Source organism: Otolemur garnettii, unplaced genomic scaffold, assembly GCF_000181295.1.
Source record: "Otolemur garnettii isolate 467f Iridium unplaced genomic scaffold, OtoGar3 scaffold00092, whole genome shotgun sequence".
NCBI lineage: Eukaryota > Metazoa > Chordata > Mammalia > Primates > Galagidae > Otolemur > Otolemur garnettii.
The window spans coordinates 6,959,899-6,978,475 of record NW_003852487.1 but is presented as its reverse complement, the minus strand read 5'-3'; the positions used below and the strand labels follow the sequence as shown (position 1 = coordinate 6,978,475).

The 18,577-nt window shown below is 48.8% G+C and overlaps 1 protein-coding gene across 1 annotated transcript in view; it reads left to right on the top strand.

The window, feature by feature from the left end:
- CACNA1C (calcium voltage-gated channel subunit alpha1 C) overlaps positions 1–18,577 on the top strand; it is a 559,438-nt gene that overhangs the window by 373,352 nt on the left and 167,509 nt on the right. The window contains exons 7-8 of the mRNA XM_023516536.1: positions 2,709–2,812; positions 10,455–10,627. Coding sequence (XP_023372304.1) covers positions 2,709–2,812; positions 10,455–10,627 — 277 coding nt within the window. The remainder of the gene's footprint in view (positions 1–2,708; positions 2,813–10,454; positions 10,628–18,577) is intronic.

Sequence of the window (18,577 nt, the reverse complement as noted above, 5' to 3'; positions counted from 1 at the left end):
CACTCTTGGTTCAGACAGTTGCCTTCTGGCTAAAATAAGGCTCTGACACTCATGGGATGGGGACCAGGACTGATGTGGAAAGAATGTCCACCCTCCCTCTCCTAGCAGCTGCTTTTTTGCTGGATATTTTAGTAATTCAGCCACTGGGAAAATCCTCCATCCCACATCCAGGCAGGCTTTTAGCCTCTGTTTTTAACAGAGACCCCCTATTCCCTTTACAGGACCACATGGGCTCTGGGCTTCCTTCCTGCCCCTTGATTCCTTTGCCCACAGTGGCCCTGCCTGGCCTGGCCATGCACACTGCAGCTGCACACAGCCATGCCTCCCTTTGTGCACAGAGCCCTTCATCCTCACCCCCGTGGTGGCTGCAGGGCAACTGAGGCATTCTAGTTGATTTAATTGTCTGTATCCCCTGCCAGCAAGGGCTTCCTATTCACAGCACAGTGCCTGGCACATACTAAGATAATCCATTCAGAGAACATTTGCTGAGTATCCTGCACATGGGATACACCAGTGAACAAAACAGACCAGGACCACCTGTCCTGTAGACCTTACACTGTAGCACAGGAGACAAGCAATGGGTAATAATAAAGGGACGGAGTAGGTTAACAATGCAGTCGTAAAGCAATAGGTGAGGCCAACACCATAGAGCAGGAGGTGGGAATGGGAGTGCTCAATTGACACAGGTGAAGTTGAACTTCTTGACTTCATGGTGCAGTGGTGTGTGCTGAGCGCTCTGACCTTCCTCACCTGTGCAGTTCAGACCAGCAATCCTTAGCACAGAGCGTGCACTAGGCACTGGGGCTGCATCTGGTGGATTTCTCTAACCAAAACATAGTAATAACAGGTAAATATTGATGGATCAGCAAGAACATTGGGATGTCACCTGGCAAACCATACTACATAGTTCTATTGATACTTTTCATTCTTTTTTATTCCCAGCACACAGAGAATATAACATTCATTCAGCCTTCAATAAGCCTGCTCAGTGCCTGCAAAGCCCAAGGGCGAGGGCATTGATATCCCAGCAAACCCAAGCTGTTTGAGGCCCTGGGATGGAAATGGTAGCAGTGCTGATCACACTTCTATACACCTTAGACTCTTCTGGGGTGGTTAATATGCAGATTTCTGAGCCACACTGAGAACATGGGGGCAGGACCCAGAGATCCTCTTTGTTAACAGTTCTCCCAGATGATCCTGAGGCTGGCAGCCTTCTGACCACGCTTTGAGGAACTCAGCTATACAACTTAGCAGAGGTATGGGGGGAGTCACAATATTTGTATGGTTGTACTTGAAGTTGGGAGCTGTGGAGGGAACAATGTAGATCAGCGGTTCTCAAGTGTGCATCAGAATCACCTGTAGGGCTTATTAAATCATGGGTTTCTGGACCCACCCCAGAGTTTGGGGGTGGGCAAGATATGCATTTCCAAATAGTGCTGGCCATGAGGCCTCACTTTGAGAATTGCAGATGTGTATCATTCAAGAAGCTTGCGTGCCTTATGAAGTTGGCTTTCTCTCAGCAAATGTCACAAGGACAAAGTTGGGGTTCATGCTTAGGAAGCTAAGACTAAACCCTGTTTAGTCAGATAGCATCAGAGGAAATAAATTTGAGAAACTAAAGCAAAATAAATTTCCTCTTTGATAAAAGCCTGCCCTGTAAGTTATCTTTACACCCACCCTCTAGCCCACAGTGAGCTAGTAAATGCTTAACAATCCTTCCTGGGGCCAGGGACCAGGGGGCTGATTTGTAGCTCCTACCCATTTCTGTGGTGTAAGTATTTCCACCATGACCATTTTCAAGCTGCCAGTGTGAAGCCACTGAACATGGAATTGGAGAGAGAAGTGCAGGGGGAGCCTTCCTGGGCCCAGAGGAGCCAGCCCCCATGTGTGACTGCCTCCAGCTATTGCAGGGGTCTGCAGCCTTTCACAGAGAGTCTCCATTATTTGGGTAGTTAGTTCCAGTCACAGGTCCCAGAGACCCTTTCCATCTGAGCTATGGTTGCTGACATAGGAACCTTTCTCAGAGTACATAAGCCAAAATCACTGCCTGTTCTGGTGTCTGGCCTGGGTGATTCTGCAGCACTGGGGCTTAGCCTTCAAGCTCTGGGCACTGCCCAGGGTCCAGGGGAAAGCCCTTCTGGAAGCTCTCTTTCCCACACATCCCCTAGAGCAGTGGTTCTCAACCTTCCTAATGCTGCGACCCTTTAATACAGTTCCTGTGGGTCACTACCCACAGGTTGAGAACCACTGCCCTAGAGTGTCATTTCTCCAGGCCTAACAGTAAGAGGAGGTGCACTTTAGACACCAAGGTCAGTGTGCCTCAGGGTGCAAGGGAAGATTTAACGGCCACCTAAACCTAACTAAGCTAAAACCATCTCAAGCTGAAGAAATTATTTTTTGAGGTAACCCACCTTCTCAGACAAGTGACTAGGAAATACTGGAGGAATTTTTCTTTCTAGAAAATAAAACAACAGAGAAAGCCAGGCATTCCTCTTGAGGCAGGGCCAGCGATGGCCCTTTATAGTCACAGGGAAGTGCTCTGAGTGTAGATGATGCCCAGAGTGACAAGTGGATCTTGAGCCACATGGACTAAATCCAAATTCAGCCCCGTATATGTCCCCCAGACCTGTCCACACACTCTCCACCTGCCTCTTCGCTTTAACTCAGTTCTGCTTTCTTTCTTTCCTAACTTTCCTTCATCTTTCCAGATGCAGGACGCTATGGGCTATGAGTTACCCTGGGTGTATTTTGTCAGTCTGGTCATCTTTGGATCCTTTTTCGTTCTAAATCTGGTTCTCGGTGTGTTGAGCGGGTAAGCTGACCATTTCTATGTCCTCTTTACAATGCAGCCGAGCAAGGTCTCAGGTCCCAGTAGATCCATTGCCAGGATCCTCAGGGACAGGACCCTAAGAGGCCCAGGAAAACCAGAAAAAAAAAAAAGTCTCCATTCAACCACAAATTCCGCCCCCTTGACTGGGCAGACTATCTGGCCTCTGATTTGCACCTGGAGGATCCCGGCCCCGGTGCTGCTCGGGTCAGTGTCCCGGGAGCCGGTGACGGGCGCTGGCCGTGCTCGGTTGCTGAGTGTGTCTCACTAACTATCATTCCATTCTTCCAGGTCAATGATGCCGTAGGAAGGGACTGGCCCTGGATCTATTTTGTTACACTAATCATCATAGGGTCATTTTTTGTACTTAACTTGGTTCTCGGTGTTCTTAGCGGGTAAGCAGGACCAAGGAAAAAGGTCTTGATTTTTCCATTTATTTTTATTTATTCTCTCTGCTCTTCCTGACTCTATTCTTTTTCTGGCTCTGATGAACCTGGGGTAAGGGGTCACCTTGGGAGCCTTAAAGTGACTGTCCTTGGCCTGGCTGGGTAAAGGGTCAGATGCACAAGAATCAATCCATTGGTTTGGGTGGCAGATGATGGAGAGATGCCTGGCCTACCTGTCTCTTGCCAGCTCACCCAACCGCTGCCCAGCCTCAGGTAGCTGTTCAGAGCCAAATATGTCTCTTTGTGCCTGAATGACATTCTTAGCATTGGGGTGGCATAGTAAGACCCTTGAGTGAGATGAGTGTGAATTTAAGGAGGGTACCTGCTGGGCCTCTTTGTGGCAGGCTGATGGAAAAGATTTCACATCACTGTTACTCAGTGCTGAGCAGACCAGGGTAAGAACAGACCAGTTTCAATATGAATAACAAATATTGACTCCAAATCTAATTCTCTTCAGTTCTAATTCATGGACTGATCTGTCCATCTCTGGTGTTTCCTTTTCTGAATGGGACATTTAACTATTTAAGGCCTCAGATTATTTGAGAATAGAGATGGACTATACTTCCCTTCAAATTTATCTAGTCTATCTAATTTCAGCCCTTGCTCAGATGAAATTATAAAAGTAGCACAAGGTTGGAACATCAAGTAGCCCTGAGGATGGCCACTTTTCTATATGGAAACAGGGCGTTTCCTCAGCCCACTTTCTTTGGAAGTCCACAGCAGCCATGCCAAGGCCTAACACCTAAAGGCTCCTGGTGACCAGCTCAAGGGTGACCCACTCTGCTGCCTGTGCTACAGGGGGTTGGGGTGATCTATTTCTGCTCTGCCTGAGACAGATCAGCTGCTTTGAATAGTCTTTCCTAGAAATCTAGAGACCTTTCTGCTGGGAGAAATTTAAGCATAAAGAGAAAGACTGCTCTTTGCCTATGAACTGGGCACCGCCCCTCCACCTCCTGTGGCAGGAACTCTGGCTTCACCTTTGGGAATCAGGTGAAGGAAAGAACCTGCCCCCACCCTTGCCCCTTACCATGGAGGGTGGTCTGTTAGAGATGTAGGTTGACATCATGCCTTTTGCCAAGGTGAGGCCACACAGGAGACAAGTGCCTTCCATCAGGGATAAAAAAATGTATGAGTAGAACAATGTAAGTGGGTCCCTGATTAGTTGCCTGGAGGGTAGAGGGGTTGTCATTATGTTCAAACACAAGAAAATGCTCCTGTGTTTATATGCAACTCTCCAAGGAAAGCATTGAAAATTTACAATTCAAAAGAAAAACTTGAGTATCCCAGCTCTGCACTTGCTGGATGCATGATGTTGGACAGACTTCACCTTTTAGACCTACTTTCCCCATCTGAAACAATTTAAATAATGAAACCAACTCACAGGTATTTGTGATGATCAAATGAGATCATTTGTGTAAATACTTAGCGTAGGAACTGGTGCATAGTAAGTGCTCAATCACGGTGCTGTCATTACAGTGATTGTTATTTCCTTGGTGCCTATCATAACTGGAATTATTGAATAGAATCATCAAGTGTTAGGACCATTCCAATCTTGCCTTTCAAAACTGAGGAATATGAACCCAGACATGAGAAGTGAGTTGCACAGTGTCACTTTGCTGGTAAATAGCAGACCAGGGCCAGAACTCCGCACAGCCTCATTCCTCTCCTCCCATCACTTCCCGTTATAATGAGCTTGAACTGTAACGTAAGTCACAGCTCAAAACATTTAAAAAAATGTAATTCCACTTTCTTCCCCTAGAGGTTAGGAAGCAAATCTGAGCAAGTGAAATTCTCTGCAGGAGTCTGAAGTGGAGAACAAGGGCTAGACCCTGAGGGCCCTCGGTAAGCAGAGTGTGTGCCCAGGTCATTCCTGGCCCCTGGAGGAGTGCTCTTCCAGAGGTGGCAAAACAGAGCAGTCAAATGGCAGAGGCTGCTGATGTTAGAGGAAAAAGTCCTTTAGAAGGCCATGGCCTGACTCAGTCCAAGTGAGACAGGCTGTGTTTAGGCACCTCACCCCAAACCCAGCACTTAGTAATACTTGAAAATGTTGGGTTGATTCTGACCAGGGACATTAAGGCTATTTGACTTCTGCACCTGGGAGCCTGAGTCCATACATTGATCTTTCCTGGAGACCTTCCCCAACATCTACTCCTTACAGCTCCAGAATCACTGGGAGAAAATGTGTCAAGGCCAATAGAGGGTCTGCCCAGCAGAACAAAGAGGTGTCTGTCAGTGAGCACCTCCACTTCCTGGTTTAAGGAGGTCCAGGGCTGGCAGCTCTGAGTGGGCCACCCCCACCCCATGCGGTGACAGGAGCTGCGGTCATGGCTGGGCACACCATGGCGAGTTTCAAGTCAGCACCTTGACTAGCCAGGACAATAGAAAAGTCCCCCCCAAGAAAGCGGTAAAACATTACCTTACTCAGACTTCTGATTAACCCAACTTTCCAGAAGCATTCAAAAAAGTCTCCCAGCTCTATGCAATTCACTGCGATAATGACAGCATTAACAGTCACTACCATTCTGTGTCTGGCTCTGTGCCTGGTATTTTAGGTAGATTAGCTGGGTTAATGCTCCTAACAGCTCTGTAAGCAAGGTGCTGTTCCAGTCTCCGTGCTACAGAGAAGAGCGGTGAGGTTTATAAGAGGAAAATACCTCCGTTCTAGCAGATGAAAAATGGAAGATGCAGGGTCAAGCCTGAGCAATGTGAACCCATAGCCTTATCTGTAACCTCCACATTGTACTCCCCCCAACCCCACGTGCTTTCAAAAGACAGTCAGAAGTGGGGAGGGGAAGAGCAGAAGCTGCAGTAGGAAGGGCCCGTGAGGAGTAGGCAGGCGCAGAAGCAGTGCATGGCAGGCTACTGGAAACAGCCAGTGGGAACAGAAGGAGGCCCAGTGGAAGCTGCAAAGGTACCGCCCTGAAACCTGCAGAGGGCTGGGTTGTTTAGCATGGGCGCATGGGGGCCTGGCGTCTGGCAGCCTTGCAAATCTTCATGGTCCCTGAGAGAGAGCAGAGACACCACTAACAGCACTGTAGTCTTGGAGCCTCTGGAGCTAGGGGGAGCAAGTGTGAACCCCTACGTCTGTCAGTGAAGGATCAGCACATGCTCATAACTCATCCTCATAAATCATGTCCTTCAGTCACCAAGGAAAGGTTGGCTTGTGCTTGGCATGTCTCCTCCTGAAAGTAGAGGAGATGACGCTCTATAAAGCTTCATTTAAAAGGTGGGAATTTAACGGTTTGCGTCATCAGAGGGCTAGGCATCCTTTATCTGGAACATTCACATATCCAGAACCCCTTATTCCTGGTGAGGCCAGGTATAGCTAGTGAAACAAATACACATCTCTTAGATTTTTTTTCAAAATACTACTGTGTTCATTATCTGTTAATTTCATGTCAATCTTATGCAAGAAATACGATTGGCATAATGTAGATAATAGTCAGATTATAGTTACTTTCTCCTCCAGTAATCTCAATCTCCACCCTTCTAAAATTAGAATGACAATAGTGGCAATGAGACTCTTGAAACTGCACTTGGTGCTGTCATGAGGTAGACGTCTCCAGATCTGAGATTTGGTTACCTTTATTTTTAAATGACTGCAGAGGCTTCAGCTGGTGCAAGGCTCAGGCTCTCTTGCAGGGTAATCATCCCAGCTTTTTTCCCATTGAGAGATAGGTATGTCTCTTACCTCAAAAAAAAGCAGAGGACTAGATAGGTCAGCATTTTACATGGAAGTGTGACTGGCCCCTGACTCTACAGTTAAGACGCGAGATCCAGGTCCAGAAGAAAGCAGTGAAAAGGCTAGGACACAAATGCCTTGCAGGTGGGAGCAGAAGAGACAGCAACATACATAGTCCTTGCTCCTTACTCACATTTTATAAAGTCACCAGGTACCCACACTGAATCAGTGAGGACTGAGCCATCATTCCTAGGGAAATAGAGGGTTAGGTTCCTGGGAGCTTCTGCTCACAACATTTTGTCAACCAATCAATACATAACCTTATTTTATGTGTGTTTGTTTAAAGACACCTGATTTAATAGATATTGTTGATTCATCAACGTTAAACTTGTGGGTGACAACACTGTAACCTGTGCCTGAATGAAGCTTATTTAACATGCATTATTCAGGCATAAGGCACACACAGCCTTCTTGCGCTTAGCGACACCAGACAGTCCTCAGCACTATGCTTGGGGGCCATTTAAAACAGCAAAATCACTAACAAAAATGCAAAAAACATGGCACTAAGTAGACCATAGAAAGGACACTTGTTTGTAGTTTGAAAGCTGAAGCAAGAAGGCAGAGCCTTGTTTGACCTCAGCTGGAAACAAGTGAAGCTTTTGCCATTCGCGCATGTCCTCAAATGGCTGTGAAAGTGCTACAAGCATTGATATGGGGCTTACAAACAGTCCAGTGAGTAGGTAAATTCCTAAATGTGGAGTCCACACTTAACTATGTTGATTGTCGGAAGGCCTGGAGCCCAGGTGGTCTGCACTGATTGGACTTTCCACATGTCCCAGCCCCTGGCTTTCCCCTCCACCCTCATTTTCCACACTGGCCCTTGCTGACGAGAGCCTGTCGTGTGACCACTCCCACAGCTGTGACCCATTGTCTTGCCGGCGGCGCTGGGCCCTGGGCCTGTCAGGCTGGGGCTCCACGTCTTCATTAGTGCAGTCTCCAGGGCACGCACATGGCTGGCATCCAAGCAAGGAGGTGCAGAAAGCCAGCACTGCCACCCCCAAATCCCTCACCACCCTGGGCCTGCTGAGAGAAGCCTTGCTCACCTTCCATCCTGCCCCAAGCCCGGTTGTGCCCCACACTCCAGGGCAGCCGCGATGCTCACACCTGACTGTGCTGCTCTTCACCCTCCTTCACAGCCCCAAAGCCCACCTTCTTCTGCTGGAGAAAATATCTCCAGGTCAGTCAGAACCATCAGCATACCTTTTTTTTTTCCCTTGGTTCCCCCAGAGGCCTTGGGATATAGATGGTGAACTTTCCTTCCACTGGAAGGTGCTATAAAATAGGACTGGGCCAGCGGTTCCTCCTCCAGTTGGATCCCAGTACTAGCCTCCCAGCTCCAAAAGAAGGCTGGGTAGGTGTGTTGTAACCAAAACGTGAACCCTCTGCAAAGTCATCCACAAGAGCTAAAAGGAGCCTTTGGCTACTTAGCCCCTTTCAACCTCAGCCCCACGCAGGAGGAAAGGAACAGAAAATGCAAATGAGCATAGGCAGAAAGATATCCAAGAGAGGGGCCTTTGAAGTGCAGTTTTCAGTTGATTTGCACAGGGAGGGAAATGCTATAGGTAGTTTAGCATCTCTGAAGAACAAAGCCCAGGCCCATGGAGGCTTGACCAGGTCTAGGGGATCTTTCATGCCCATCCTCAAAGGTGAGAGCAGGGGCGCAAAGCTACACAAGGCCTCGTTTCCACTGTGAGCTGTCAGTCTGGCCCCTTTTCCCTGGCATACAACTCCCTGGGAAGCAAATGAAGGTACCTGCTGGTTGGCAGGAAGCCTGAGAAATAGCAAGTTCAATCCAATTAGAATTGGATTTAATCAAATGTAAGAAAAAAATTCAGTCTAACCCACAGCATCATTAAGGTAGCAGTTGAAGAGGACTCGTTAGCTTAGAGCCCCCACATTCTGCCAATTAAAAAGTTTCCTGGACTCCACCCCAGCCCTGTTTTACCATAAAAACAGTGTGTGCTAAAATCTATGCTTTCGTAATTGGCACAGGCAGAATGCAAAGACTAGACAGTGTATGTGGTGACAGAGCCATGCCACATGACAGTGGATTTAGGAGTGGAGGCTTTTATCCCCTGTGCTTTGTTGGTATTCTGCTTCCTTCCACGGTGCTTTTCCTACAGTGTAGCTTGTGCAAGAAATTCTTCAAAGTGGTTTCAGCAGCCTCTGGCCCTGAGCCAGGCCTTCACTGGTGAGAGGAAGAGGAACCAAGGTTCCAGGAATTAGCCAGGATGCCCGCACATGTATGTGAATGTGCGCACACAAGGGCCCCGTTTCCCACATTCTGCATATCAGTAACAAATCCTCTCACCTACCTATTTTGGAAGAAAAACCACAGACTTGCTTCGAGAGTTGAGAACTTGCCTTATTGATGATTGCCTTCTGCTGCCAGCCCCCTCCTTGCCAGAGAGAGTGAATTTGAAGTCAGAGAGAAAATTAGGACAGAATCATAGAAAAGAAATAGTCATTCTATCAGAAATTTTTCAATAGGCCCTTCTTCCAGCAAATCCCAATCCAATTCCAGTTTCTACTCATGATTACCTTAAACTGAATGCATCATTTAACTTTTATATCATCTTGATTTTATGTATTTTTAAATTCTGATTGGATTTTTTTTTTCACCAAAAGGGTAGCCCCCAGGACATTTTCTTGTGTTTGGAATCCTCATTTGTCTCCATATGGGAAAGAGTCTTCTACATTAGAAATCCTTCCAATCATGCTAAGAGTGGCAGGTGGAATTCTAATAATAGGAATAAAGGTTGAGGAGATTCAATCTCCTGGGTCCTAAGTCAGTGGTATACCAGTAAATATTTAACAATATTGGGGGAGAAAGCCCTGGTTTATAGCATTTGCCAATTACAATGGTGTAAATACGTCTACCATGGCTGATCTCGAGCTACAAAGGGGACATCACTGAAGCCAGAGTTGGGAAGAGACAGGCATGACTGGCTCTCAGGACCCAGTGTGAGTGAGTGGGCTTTGGCACATTGCCAGTCCTAACACCTTGTGTCACTTAGAGACCCCTGTGGGATTTTTTAAGTACCACCCAGTACGGAGTGGAATGAATATGCATGTTCCATAACTGTGGTAGATGTTTTTAATTACTATGTGGAAGGAGGTTTCAGGTCTTTGGAGAGCACTTGTTATTAAAAGGCAAAGCCTGTGATCATGATACAGAAAAAAGGTAGATGGACTTTCTCCATCTCCATGGCCTGTGTTAGGAATGTCCCCTGCAGTGCTGCTTTCCATCTCTGTGAGAGTGACTAGGGAGAGCTGTCTGTGGAAAGCAAAGCAGAGATGTGCGGGCAGGTTTCTGGATGCAAAGCAATTAATACTTTTGTTTCTCCTTATCTCCATCTCTCCTTCCACACCCGACCCTCTTGGTGCTCCCTCCTTCTCCGGGCTCTCCTGCCCTGCCCACTCCTCTCACTCTCGCCAGAGAGTTTTCCAAAGAGAGGGAGAAGGCCAAGGCTCGGGGAGATTTCCAAAAGCTGCGGGAGAAACAGCAGCTGGAAGAAGATCTCAAAGGCTACCTGGACTGGATCACTCAGGCAGAAGACATCGACCCCGAGAATGAGGACGAAGGCATGGATGAGGAGAAACCCCGAAACAGTGAGCAGCCATCTTCTAGCTTTGGGCTGGGTTCTGGGAGAGAGGAGACAGTGTCAAAGTCAGCTCAAAACCTTTCCCGCCAACCTTTCTTCACAGGCCAGAGTCTGCCGTCCTGGAGCAGCACTTGTCTCAACGATCACAGTCATTTGCTTCTCATAGCAATTAGTCACACGTGGGAAACAGTTGTGATTGATCTATAAAACCGTGTATTCCTTTTAGAATCTTTGACCTTAAAAGGCAGTTGAGAGTTTTCTAAGGTGAAGCCTTTTTTAAATCAGACATCCTCCTCCTCCTCCAGGCTGCATCTCTTTGGGCAGAGGAGGAGGCTTCCTGCTCCAGACTAGTTTGAAGGGAACAAGTCCTGCCAAGTACCTTTATGGAAAACTTCATACCTGCCTGGGATTCTGACCCCCATTTGCAGTAGACTTCTTGGCACTGTCCAACTTTCTCACAGGAAAAGGGAGTCAAAATTTTCTCCTAAAAAAGGCAGATTCAAAGATCTGGGAAAGTGCTAAGTGGCAGGGTCAGGGCCGCTGGAGGAGTTGACAGAACAATTAGATTACAGAAATTGAGCCAGATCCCTTCCTCTGGGGTTTCGTGGGGTAGGCTACTGCTGGGATAGAAAGGAGAGTGATGGAGAATATTGACTTTCGGTGCATCAGAGATGATGCATCATGGAAGTTCAGGCTCTCATCAGATGAGCCCAGTGGTTTTCAAACTGTGGTCCTTGGACCAGCAGCATCACGTGAGAAATGCAGATGCTTGACCCCCACTCCAGACCCACAGACTCGGAAAGTCCGAATGGGACACAGACATCTGTGTTTGTACAACTACCCCCGGTGTTTAGGGTGCGTGATGCATTTGAGAACCCTGGGTGAACTTAACTCCTCTGTGCATCTTTCTTGCTTAGCCCCAGTCTCTGTGACTCTAACCACTCTTTCTTCCTCTTTCTGTGTACATTATCTTTCTCGTTCATTTACATATTGGAATAAGTGCAATTCTGCCCCCTCAAGCAGCCTAACCTAAAACCACGTTCTTAAACAGTGAGCATCTAGAGTACTCAAGGAACCAGACAAGCTAAGGTGCTTACCAGGACGTTTGTTTATACAGAGCCATGCAGGTGAGGGCAGGAGCCAGCACCCCAGGCACAGAGGGTGATGCAGAGAGCCCCCGAGGGAAGGGACGTGGAGAAAGAGAGGAGAAGACAGCCAAGGTGTTTATGGAGAACAGAATCTCTCCTTTCTCATTTCAAAGATGGATTTAATAAATCCATCAACTCTTCCCTTTCTGATAACGCTGCTCAGGGTACAAATACAAAATTAAAGCGTACTAACAATAAGGGACTGGTAACAACGTAATTTAGTAACCTAAGGAGGTCTGCATGCTCTACTAAGTAGTTTTGCAAGTTGGAAGATGGGGCCTTTGATGGATTATAACAATGAGTGATGATGCCATGGAGGGTCTTTCTGTAAAAATGCCTGACAGCCTCTATTACACTGTGATGGAACTGTGGAGTAGTTGATTAGTTTGCGGCACTGAGTGGTATGGCATATAAATAAATGGGCTGGTGAGCCACAGAGAAGCTTACCTCGAAGCACAGGTATTGCTGCCCTGGCCCCTCACTCCACGCTGAGCCAGAGTGGAGCCCCTAGCTCATGATTAATGGCGATGAGCATTTCTCTGAGCGTGTGTTATTAAAAACGTGAGCTATCCGCTGCATCTTTAGCAGCCAGTTACCATCCATGGAGACACGTAGTTAACTCTGGTCTCTGCCTAAAGCAAGAGCTTCCAAGGGGAAGTGTGCTGCTCCTCTGTCTTGCCCATTAAGTGAATAAATTCCGAGGAGAGTTCCCAGCATGGAGGATTCTGTGCCGCCGGAGCAGATCCCATTGACAAGGCCCATCAACCACATTTCTGGCCAGGCTTTGCGAAGAACGTAATGAACTGCCCACTCCAGTAGGCAGAGTCTCTGCCAAGATTTTCATAACCCCAAATATGGATGAAATCAGACTCTGGAGACTATAGTTCCTCATACCTTGCACTGCTCCCTTGTGGCAGGAGGAGCATTTGGGGTCTGCTTCTGGTTCTTTTTCAGTGGGAAGCTCCAGGGAGATGGGAATATCCGAACTTTCAAGGTATAGAGGATAAAATAGACCCATGTGAGGAAATGGAATGTGAGAGTCTTGGGAACGGAGCCAGGGCAATAGTCCAAAGGACCACATCTACTGGGGGCGTCCAGTTAAAAGTAGGGTTGATGTGATTAAGTGATTGAGGCATCAGAGGCCTAAGAGACTTGCAGAAAAGGCTAATCTATGGCTGGGAAACTACATTCTTGTCTTCAGGACTTCAAAGTTTGCCCTTTGAAACAAACACAAAGGGGGAAATCCTGCCACAAATGAAAACATATGTATGTTTCAGGTAATGGTACAGGGTATTTGCCAGTTCTCCTCAGCTCAAAACCAAAGTAGTCCTTTAAGAGAAAAGTTCTGATCACTCTTCATCAGTGGCTCTGGTGCTGCAGCTTCTGCCCCGGCAGCATCCCAGCAGTGTCCTCAGCAGTGAACCCTGGGTGTATTGTGGGGACAGCTCCCAGCACATCACTGCATGGTCCCTAGGCACCACTGAGGGGAGCTCAGCCACTCAGTTTTCCTAGGGGAAAGCTACAAAATCCACCAGGGAAGTGGAACAAAAAGGGGCTGAGAGGGAAGCAGAGAGAAAGTGCAGAGTTGGGAGGTATTTCTCCAAATAGAGTAAATGAAATGGCCAGTAAGTTATATACAGAAGTATTTTCCAGCTCATCCATCCATCCATCCACAAATTAAAAGTCTGCTGTCTGCCAGGCACTGATTTAGGCACGGGTGAGATAGCCACAGGCAAAGGAGTCAAAACTCCCCGCCCTGGTGTAAGGCGTGCTCCCGTGTGGAGGCAGACAGGGAGTGATAGTGTGTCAGAGAGCACAGCGCCCTGCAGAGAGGAAACTGGGGGCGTGTGATTTAGATGTGGTGGCCGGGACTCCATCTCCCGGAGGAGGCAGCATTGGAGTAATGACCTGACGGCCACAAGGAAAGGAACCATATAGGTATTTGGAAAAAGAGACTTCTGGGCCAAGAAAGCTGATAGGAAGGCTGAGACGGGTGCGTGGCCAATGTGTAGGAGTAGAGGAGGCTGGTGCAGCCAGAGGGGTGACTCAGGAGAGCTATGAGAGCTGGGGCCGAGGTGGCCAGGGTGGACTGTGTGTATTTCTATAAGAGCCTGGACTTTCCCCAGGAGTGGGCCTAGCTGCCTCTGGAGGTCCTGAGTGAGGAGCCCCGTGCACTGACAGACGTGGGCAGGTACCACCCGGCTGCCGAGTGCAGACAGAGCCAAGGTGGGGGGAGAGCAGAGCAGGGTTCTGTCAGGAAGTGCTGCCTTGGGAGACACCAGGTCTTGCCTTCACACCCTCAGGGGGATAAGGTCACACTCAGGATGGCATCATTTGCGGGCATTTCAGTTGTGGGATGTGAGAGGAATTGGAAATACTCCAAGGCGATGTCCTACATGACAGCGGAATTGTCACTAATTGATATAGGGAAGACAGTGAGAGGGAGAGGTGTCAGGGCACGAGGCTCAAGCAAGCCATCTCAGGTCTTTAAGTCTGGAACTCCTGCCAGACATCTAAGTGGAGATGTTGAATAGGCAACTGGAGTATACATCTGAGTCCAGGGCAGAGATCTGGGACTGAATTATTGGGGAGTCAGCAACATATTAAAGATACTCAAATAGATACGAGATCACTAGGGAGTGAGTGTAGACAGAAATGAGATGAGCTCCAAGAATTGCGACCCGGCCCTCCTGATGTCTGGAGACTGGAGTGACAAGGGGGAACCAGTGATGGAGACTTGAAAGGTGTGGCCAGGGAGACGGGAGGAGATGTGAAGGAAGGGGGTCAGCGCCGCTGATGGCACAGAAGCTGACCACTGGACTAGAGGAGGGGGCCTGCTGGTGCCTTGACAAGGGCTGTTTGGTAGGATTTGGGGGTAGGATGTCAAATCAGAGCCTTATTTTGTGAATCTCTTGAGCCCGTATGCTTCCTAGAATGCAGGCTTCCTGCTCTATTGGCATGGTCCAGCTGCCGGCTGTCTGGGCAGTTTGACCACGAGAAAATCAGGGAAGGGAGAGGAGACTTACCTAATCAGTCCAGCATGCCTGTGGCCCTAAGGGAGTCAGGATCTAAAGCCCAGCCCTTCATTAAGCAATTGGTTACAGGGGGCCTTACAAAAAGAGGACATGATACTTGAGAGCCATTGCAGGGCCCACAAGGCAGAAAAGAGGCAAGAAAGGACATGTTTCTGCACTGTTGCTCTGCATGTAGCTTCCAAAGCGGGGCAGCTGTGTGGGCCCCCGCCTCTCTTCTCCCTGGGCAAAGATGAAGGTGATAGTGAGATCACTCCCCTCCCACCAAGCACACATGGGCATCCCTTTTAAGGCCTCAGTTGCACAGCCATCACCTCTGCACTGGGTTCATTGTCATCAGTGGAGCTGTGATGCTCCCAGGGACAGTGTCCGTTGTCCACCTCCAAAGTCAAAGCTGAGGGAAGGCCAGCATTAGAGGAAGAAGGCGTAAAGAAAGAGATAGAGATGGGTTTTCTTCCTTCTTTTTCCCCTCATGATCCAAAGATGCATTCATTAAATGTCCACCCATGTGGGAATCTCTCTCTCTCTTCCTCTCTCTCTCTCATCATTAAGACAATTTAAATGTGGCCCCAACCCCATGAAGCTGGGAGTCTAAGACAGGCATTTATGTGGATGAGCATATAAAGACAGAAAGGCGGTGGAACCAAAACATTGAATTTCCACCCAGATAGACAGGATTAAATATTTACACCAGTACTGCTCAGTTATGTGACTCAGGAGTCACTTTTGCAATCATCATTAACCCACAGAGCCGCCTGGCTGCTGCCCGCCCTCCAGAGTCCAGGATCACTGAGATGCAGACATCTGAGGGCTTCTAAGAGCCGCAGGTTGCCCACGAAAGGACCCCACGTGGCTTGGGAGCTATAATCTGAAGATCATTGAATTACATTATGTCTGTGTCAAGGACATGTGCATAGCGATTTGCTTGTTTTAAAAAATGTAATCAGTATAATCAATATTTACCTTGGATCTAGCTCATGGCCAGGAGTTGCTACATGTCTTGATATCTATGACAGAATCCCAGGAAACATGTGGCTCAGACTGCATGAGAAGAAATACTTAAGAAGAACATTTGTTTTTGTCCCCGATCCTGTTCTTACTTTGTACTCATAAGTTACCGTACTTCAGAGGGCCACTCTGACCCCAGGCCTCTCAGACAGAGCAGATGCCTCTGCACAGACTCTAGATACAGCTCCTGGGTCTGCATTAACTCCCACCTGGTCCTCATCAGAGCCCTAAAAATTAGTGCTGAAAAGTTGCTGTGGAGATCAGGTGAGGAAACTGGAGCCAAGATGGGAAACCACCTGGGCTGAATATTAGGGAAGGCCGCCCTCACGCCCAGGCCTCCTAATGCCCAGCAGAACTCTGTTCAGCACACCACCATGCGCTGTGCCCTTTAAAGAAACCTCTGGTCTGGACACCCCAGGTGGCAGCACTCCTTCAAACTCCCTCTTGACACTCTGGGCATGTCCCCACTTACCTGGTGGGATTGTAACCACTTCTCTGGGTATCTCTGCTGGGCTGTGCTAAGAGGTCCTGCACCACCTGCCTTCTACTCTCCTTATATCCCTTCAGCCTGCCAAAGCCCAGGGCTTGGGGATGCTGTGAACCACACAAGCCAAATGAACACATGTGCTTTCCTGTGGATGCTGTGGACAGGTCTTGGCGAGTTCTACCCTGCCCTGAGCTGACAGAACAGATGAGCTCAGAATCACTGGATCTGAATCGGTTCATCATTCTGTCTGTTCAGAAGGGGCTTCCTGGTGGCGCCATTATTAACTTCCTTTCCAACTCATTTCTTTTCACAAATACTTTTGCTTTCCAATAGCTCTAGGTCATTCTCCGCTCTTGGAAAGTGCCATATGAAAACAGGCTGTGTGCAGGGACAGGGGTGGAGGTGACAAAACTGAAGTTCGTGGGAAGTATTAGGAGTTCTTGAGAAATGAGAGCTGGAGATGACAGTGATGAGTGGGGCTGCCGTGCCCCAGGGCTCTGCCGTGAGGACACCCATGGATTCCTATGGCCTCAGGAGCACGTGCACTACCTCACTGGGGGTCCTGTGGCAATAAGGGTCCAGGAGCAGGTGTGTCCATAGGTCATACATCCCCTTTAGAGCACTGTCAGGCCGTGCTATCTGGCCCCATAGGCCTGCAGGTAATTTCTCCTGGCCTGTGAGCAGGGGACAGTCTCCCTGTGGGGCTAAGCTGCATGTACAGTAAGAAGTGGGCACACCATCCCTGGCTCAGTGAGCTGCCAGACAATCCTACCAGCCCTGGGCAAAGTTTGCTAAGTTGGAGCCGTTGGGAGGCCATGGAAATCTCTGAATGATGGCTGTATGATTCTGGAGGAGTGGGGAGGGGAAACCTCATGGCCTTCTGACAGGAGACTTTCACAGGCTCCTGTGACCAGCATTAGATCAACAGAAAGGTGTCAAGTCTTTGGCTAATGGTTAACAAAGGCTCTGTCCCCCACCCCCACAAGGTTCTCAGTTCGCAGCTTCTCTTAAGACATGAGGAGAGCCAGAGCCATACCGCTGTGAGGACCTGGCAGCCCACGGGCAGCTGGAGCAGACATTAGCACTCCTGGGGCTGCCACTTTGGGGAGCATCCCAGGCCAAATGATAATAATAGCAAGCCAGCAAACTCCAGTATACAAGGGTTCTATTTATTGTGGAGTGTATGGTCAGCACCAGTTGAAACACATACCCGCAATGGGGTTCCTGCACCCCTTTTAGATACCCGCCTCTGTGATGGTCTTTCACTGCTAACAGCCATGATAGGACCAGGGTCCCAGAAGCAGGGGCTGAGCTGTGCTGTGTAGCCAATACTGAGGTTTCCTGGGGGCAGTGGACCACTCCTAGAGTTTGAAGGAGATGAGTACACAGCTGTGTTCCTGTAACCACTGGACAGCCAGATACCCCACAAGGGCGGAGCAAATGGCTGTTAGCTCTTGAGCTCCCAAACACACTGGGAGTCCTTAGCAGGGAATGAGGCTTGGAAGGCCCACTCCTCTCTAGGGCCAGGAGGAGAGCTTCCTCTGCCTTCCAGCCAGGGTCTCAGCCCAAATGAGCATCTTCCCAGGCCACTCCTCTCTCCAGTGATGTCACCACCCGCCCATTCTCTGGAGCTGCAGAGCCTCCTCCTCCCTCTCCTGATTCCCATAGTTACCAACTCCTGTGTGCCATCATCCAAGTCTTTCCAGCTGCCCTCCTGGTATGTCCCTCCCATTTCCCCCCTCCCTTTAGTTCCCTCCACCAGACTAGTAGCCAAATCGCTGCCTGCCTTCCAGTCCCCACGCAACCCAGGTCACACAACCACATTATTCTTTCTAGAGCTGACTGTGTCATTCCCTCACTCAGATGCTTTGAATGTCCTTCCGTGGCCTCAGAGCAGAGCCTGAATCTCTTCCCTTGGTGTTCTAAGCATCTCTGACTGGCCCAGCCAGCATCTTGAACCAGATCACTACCTACAGCCCTGCAGCGAAACCAGCCTGCTTCCTGTTTGCCAGACATGCCTCCTTTCCTCTTTCTGGGCCTTCGTTCATCTCCCCTCCCTCTGCCTAGAGCACCCTTTCACTGCCCACCTCGCCTGCTCCTCCCTGGCTCCCAGCCCAGCACACATAGTACATCTTAACTCCAGCCCCCCAGACCCTCCCACACTCACAACCTTCTATCTGCTGCCCAGTGGCTGTGGATGGCCCAGCCCTTTTTTGTGTCTCAAGCCCTCTTGGGAACCTGCATCACTGACCTCTTACTCTTCACACTCTTACCTGGTTGAC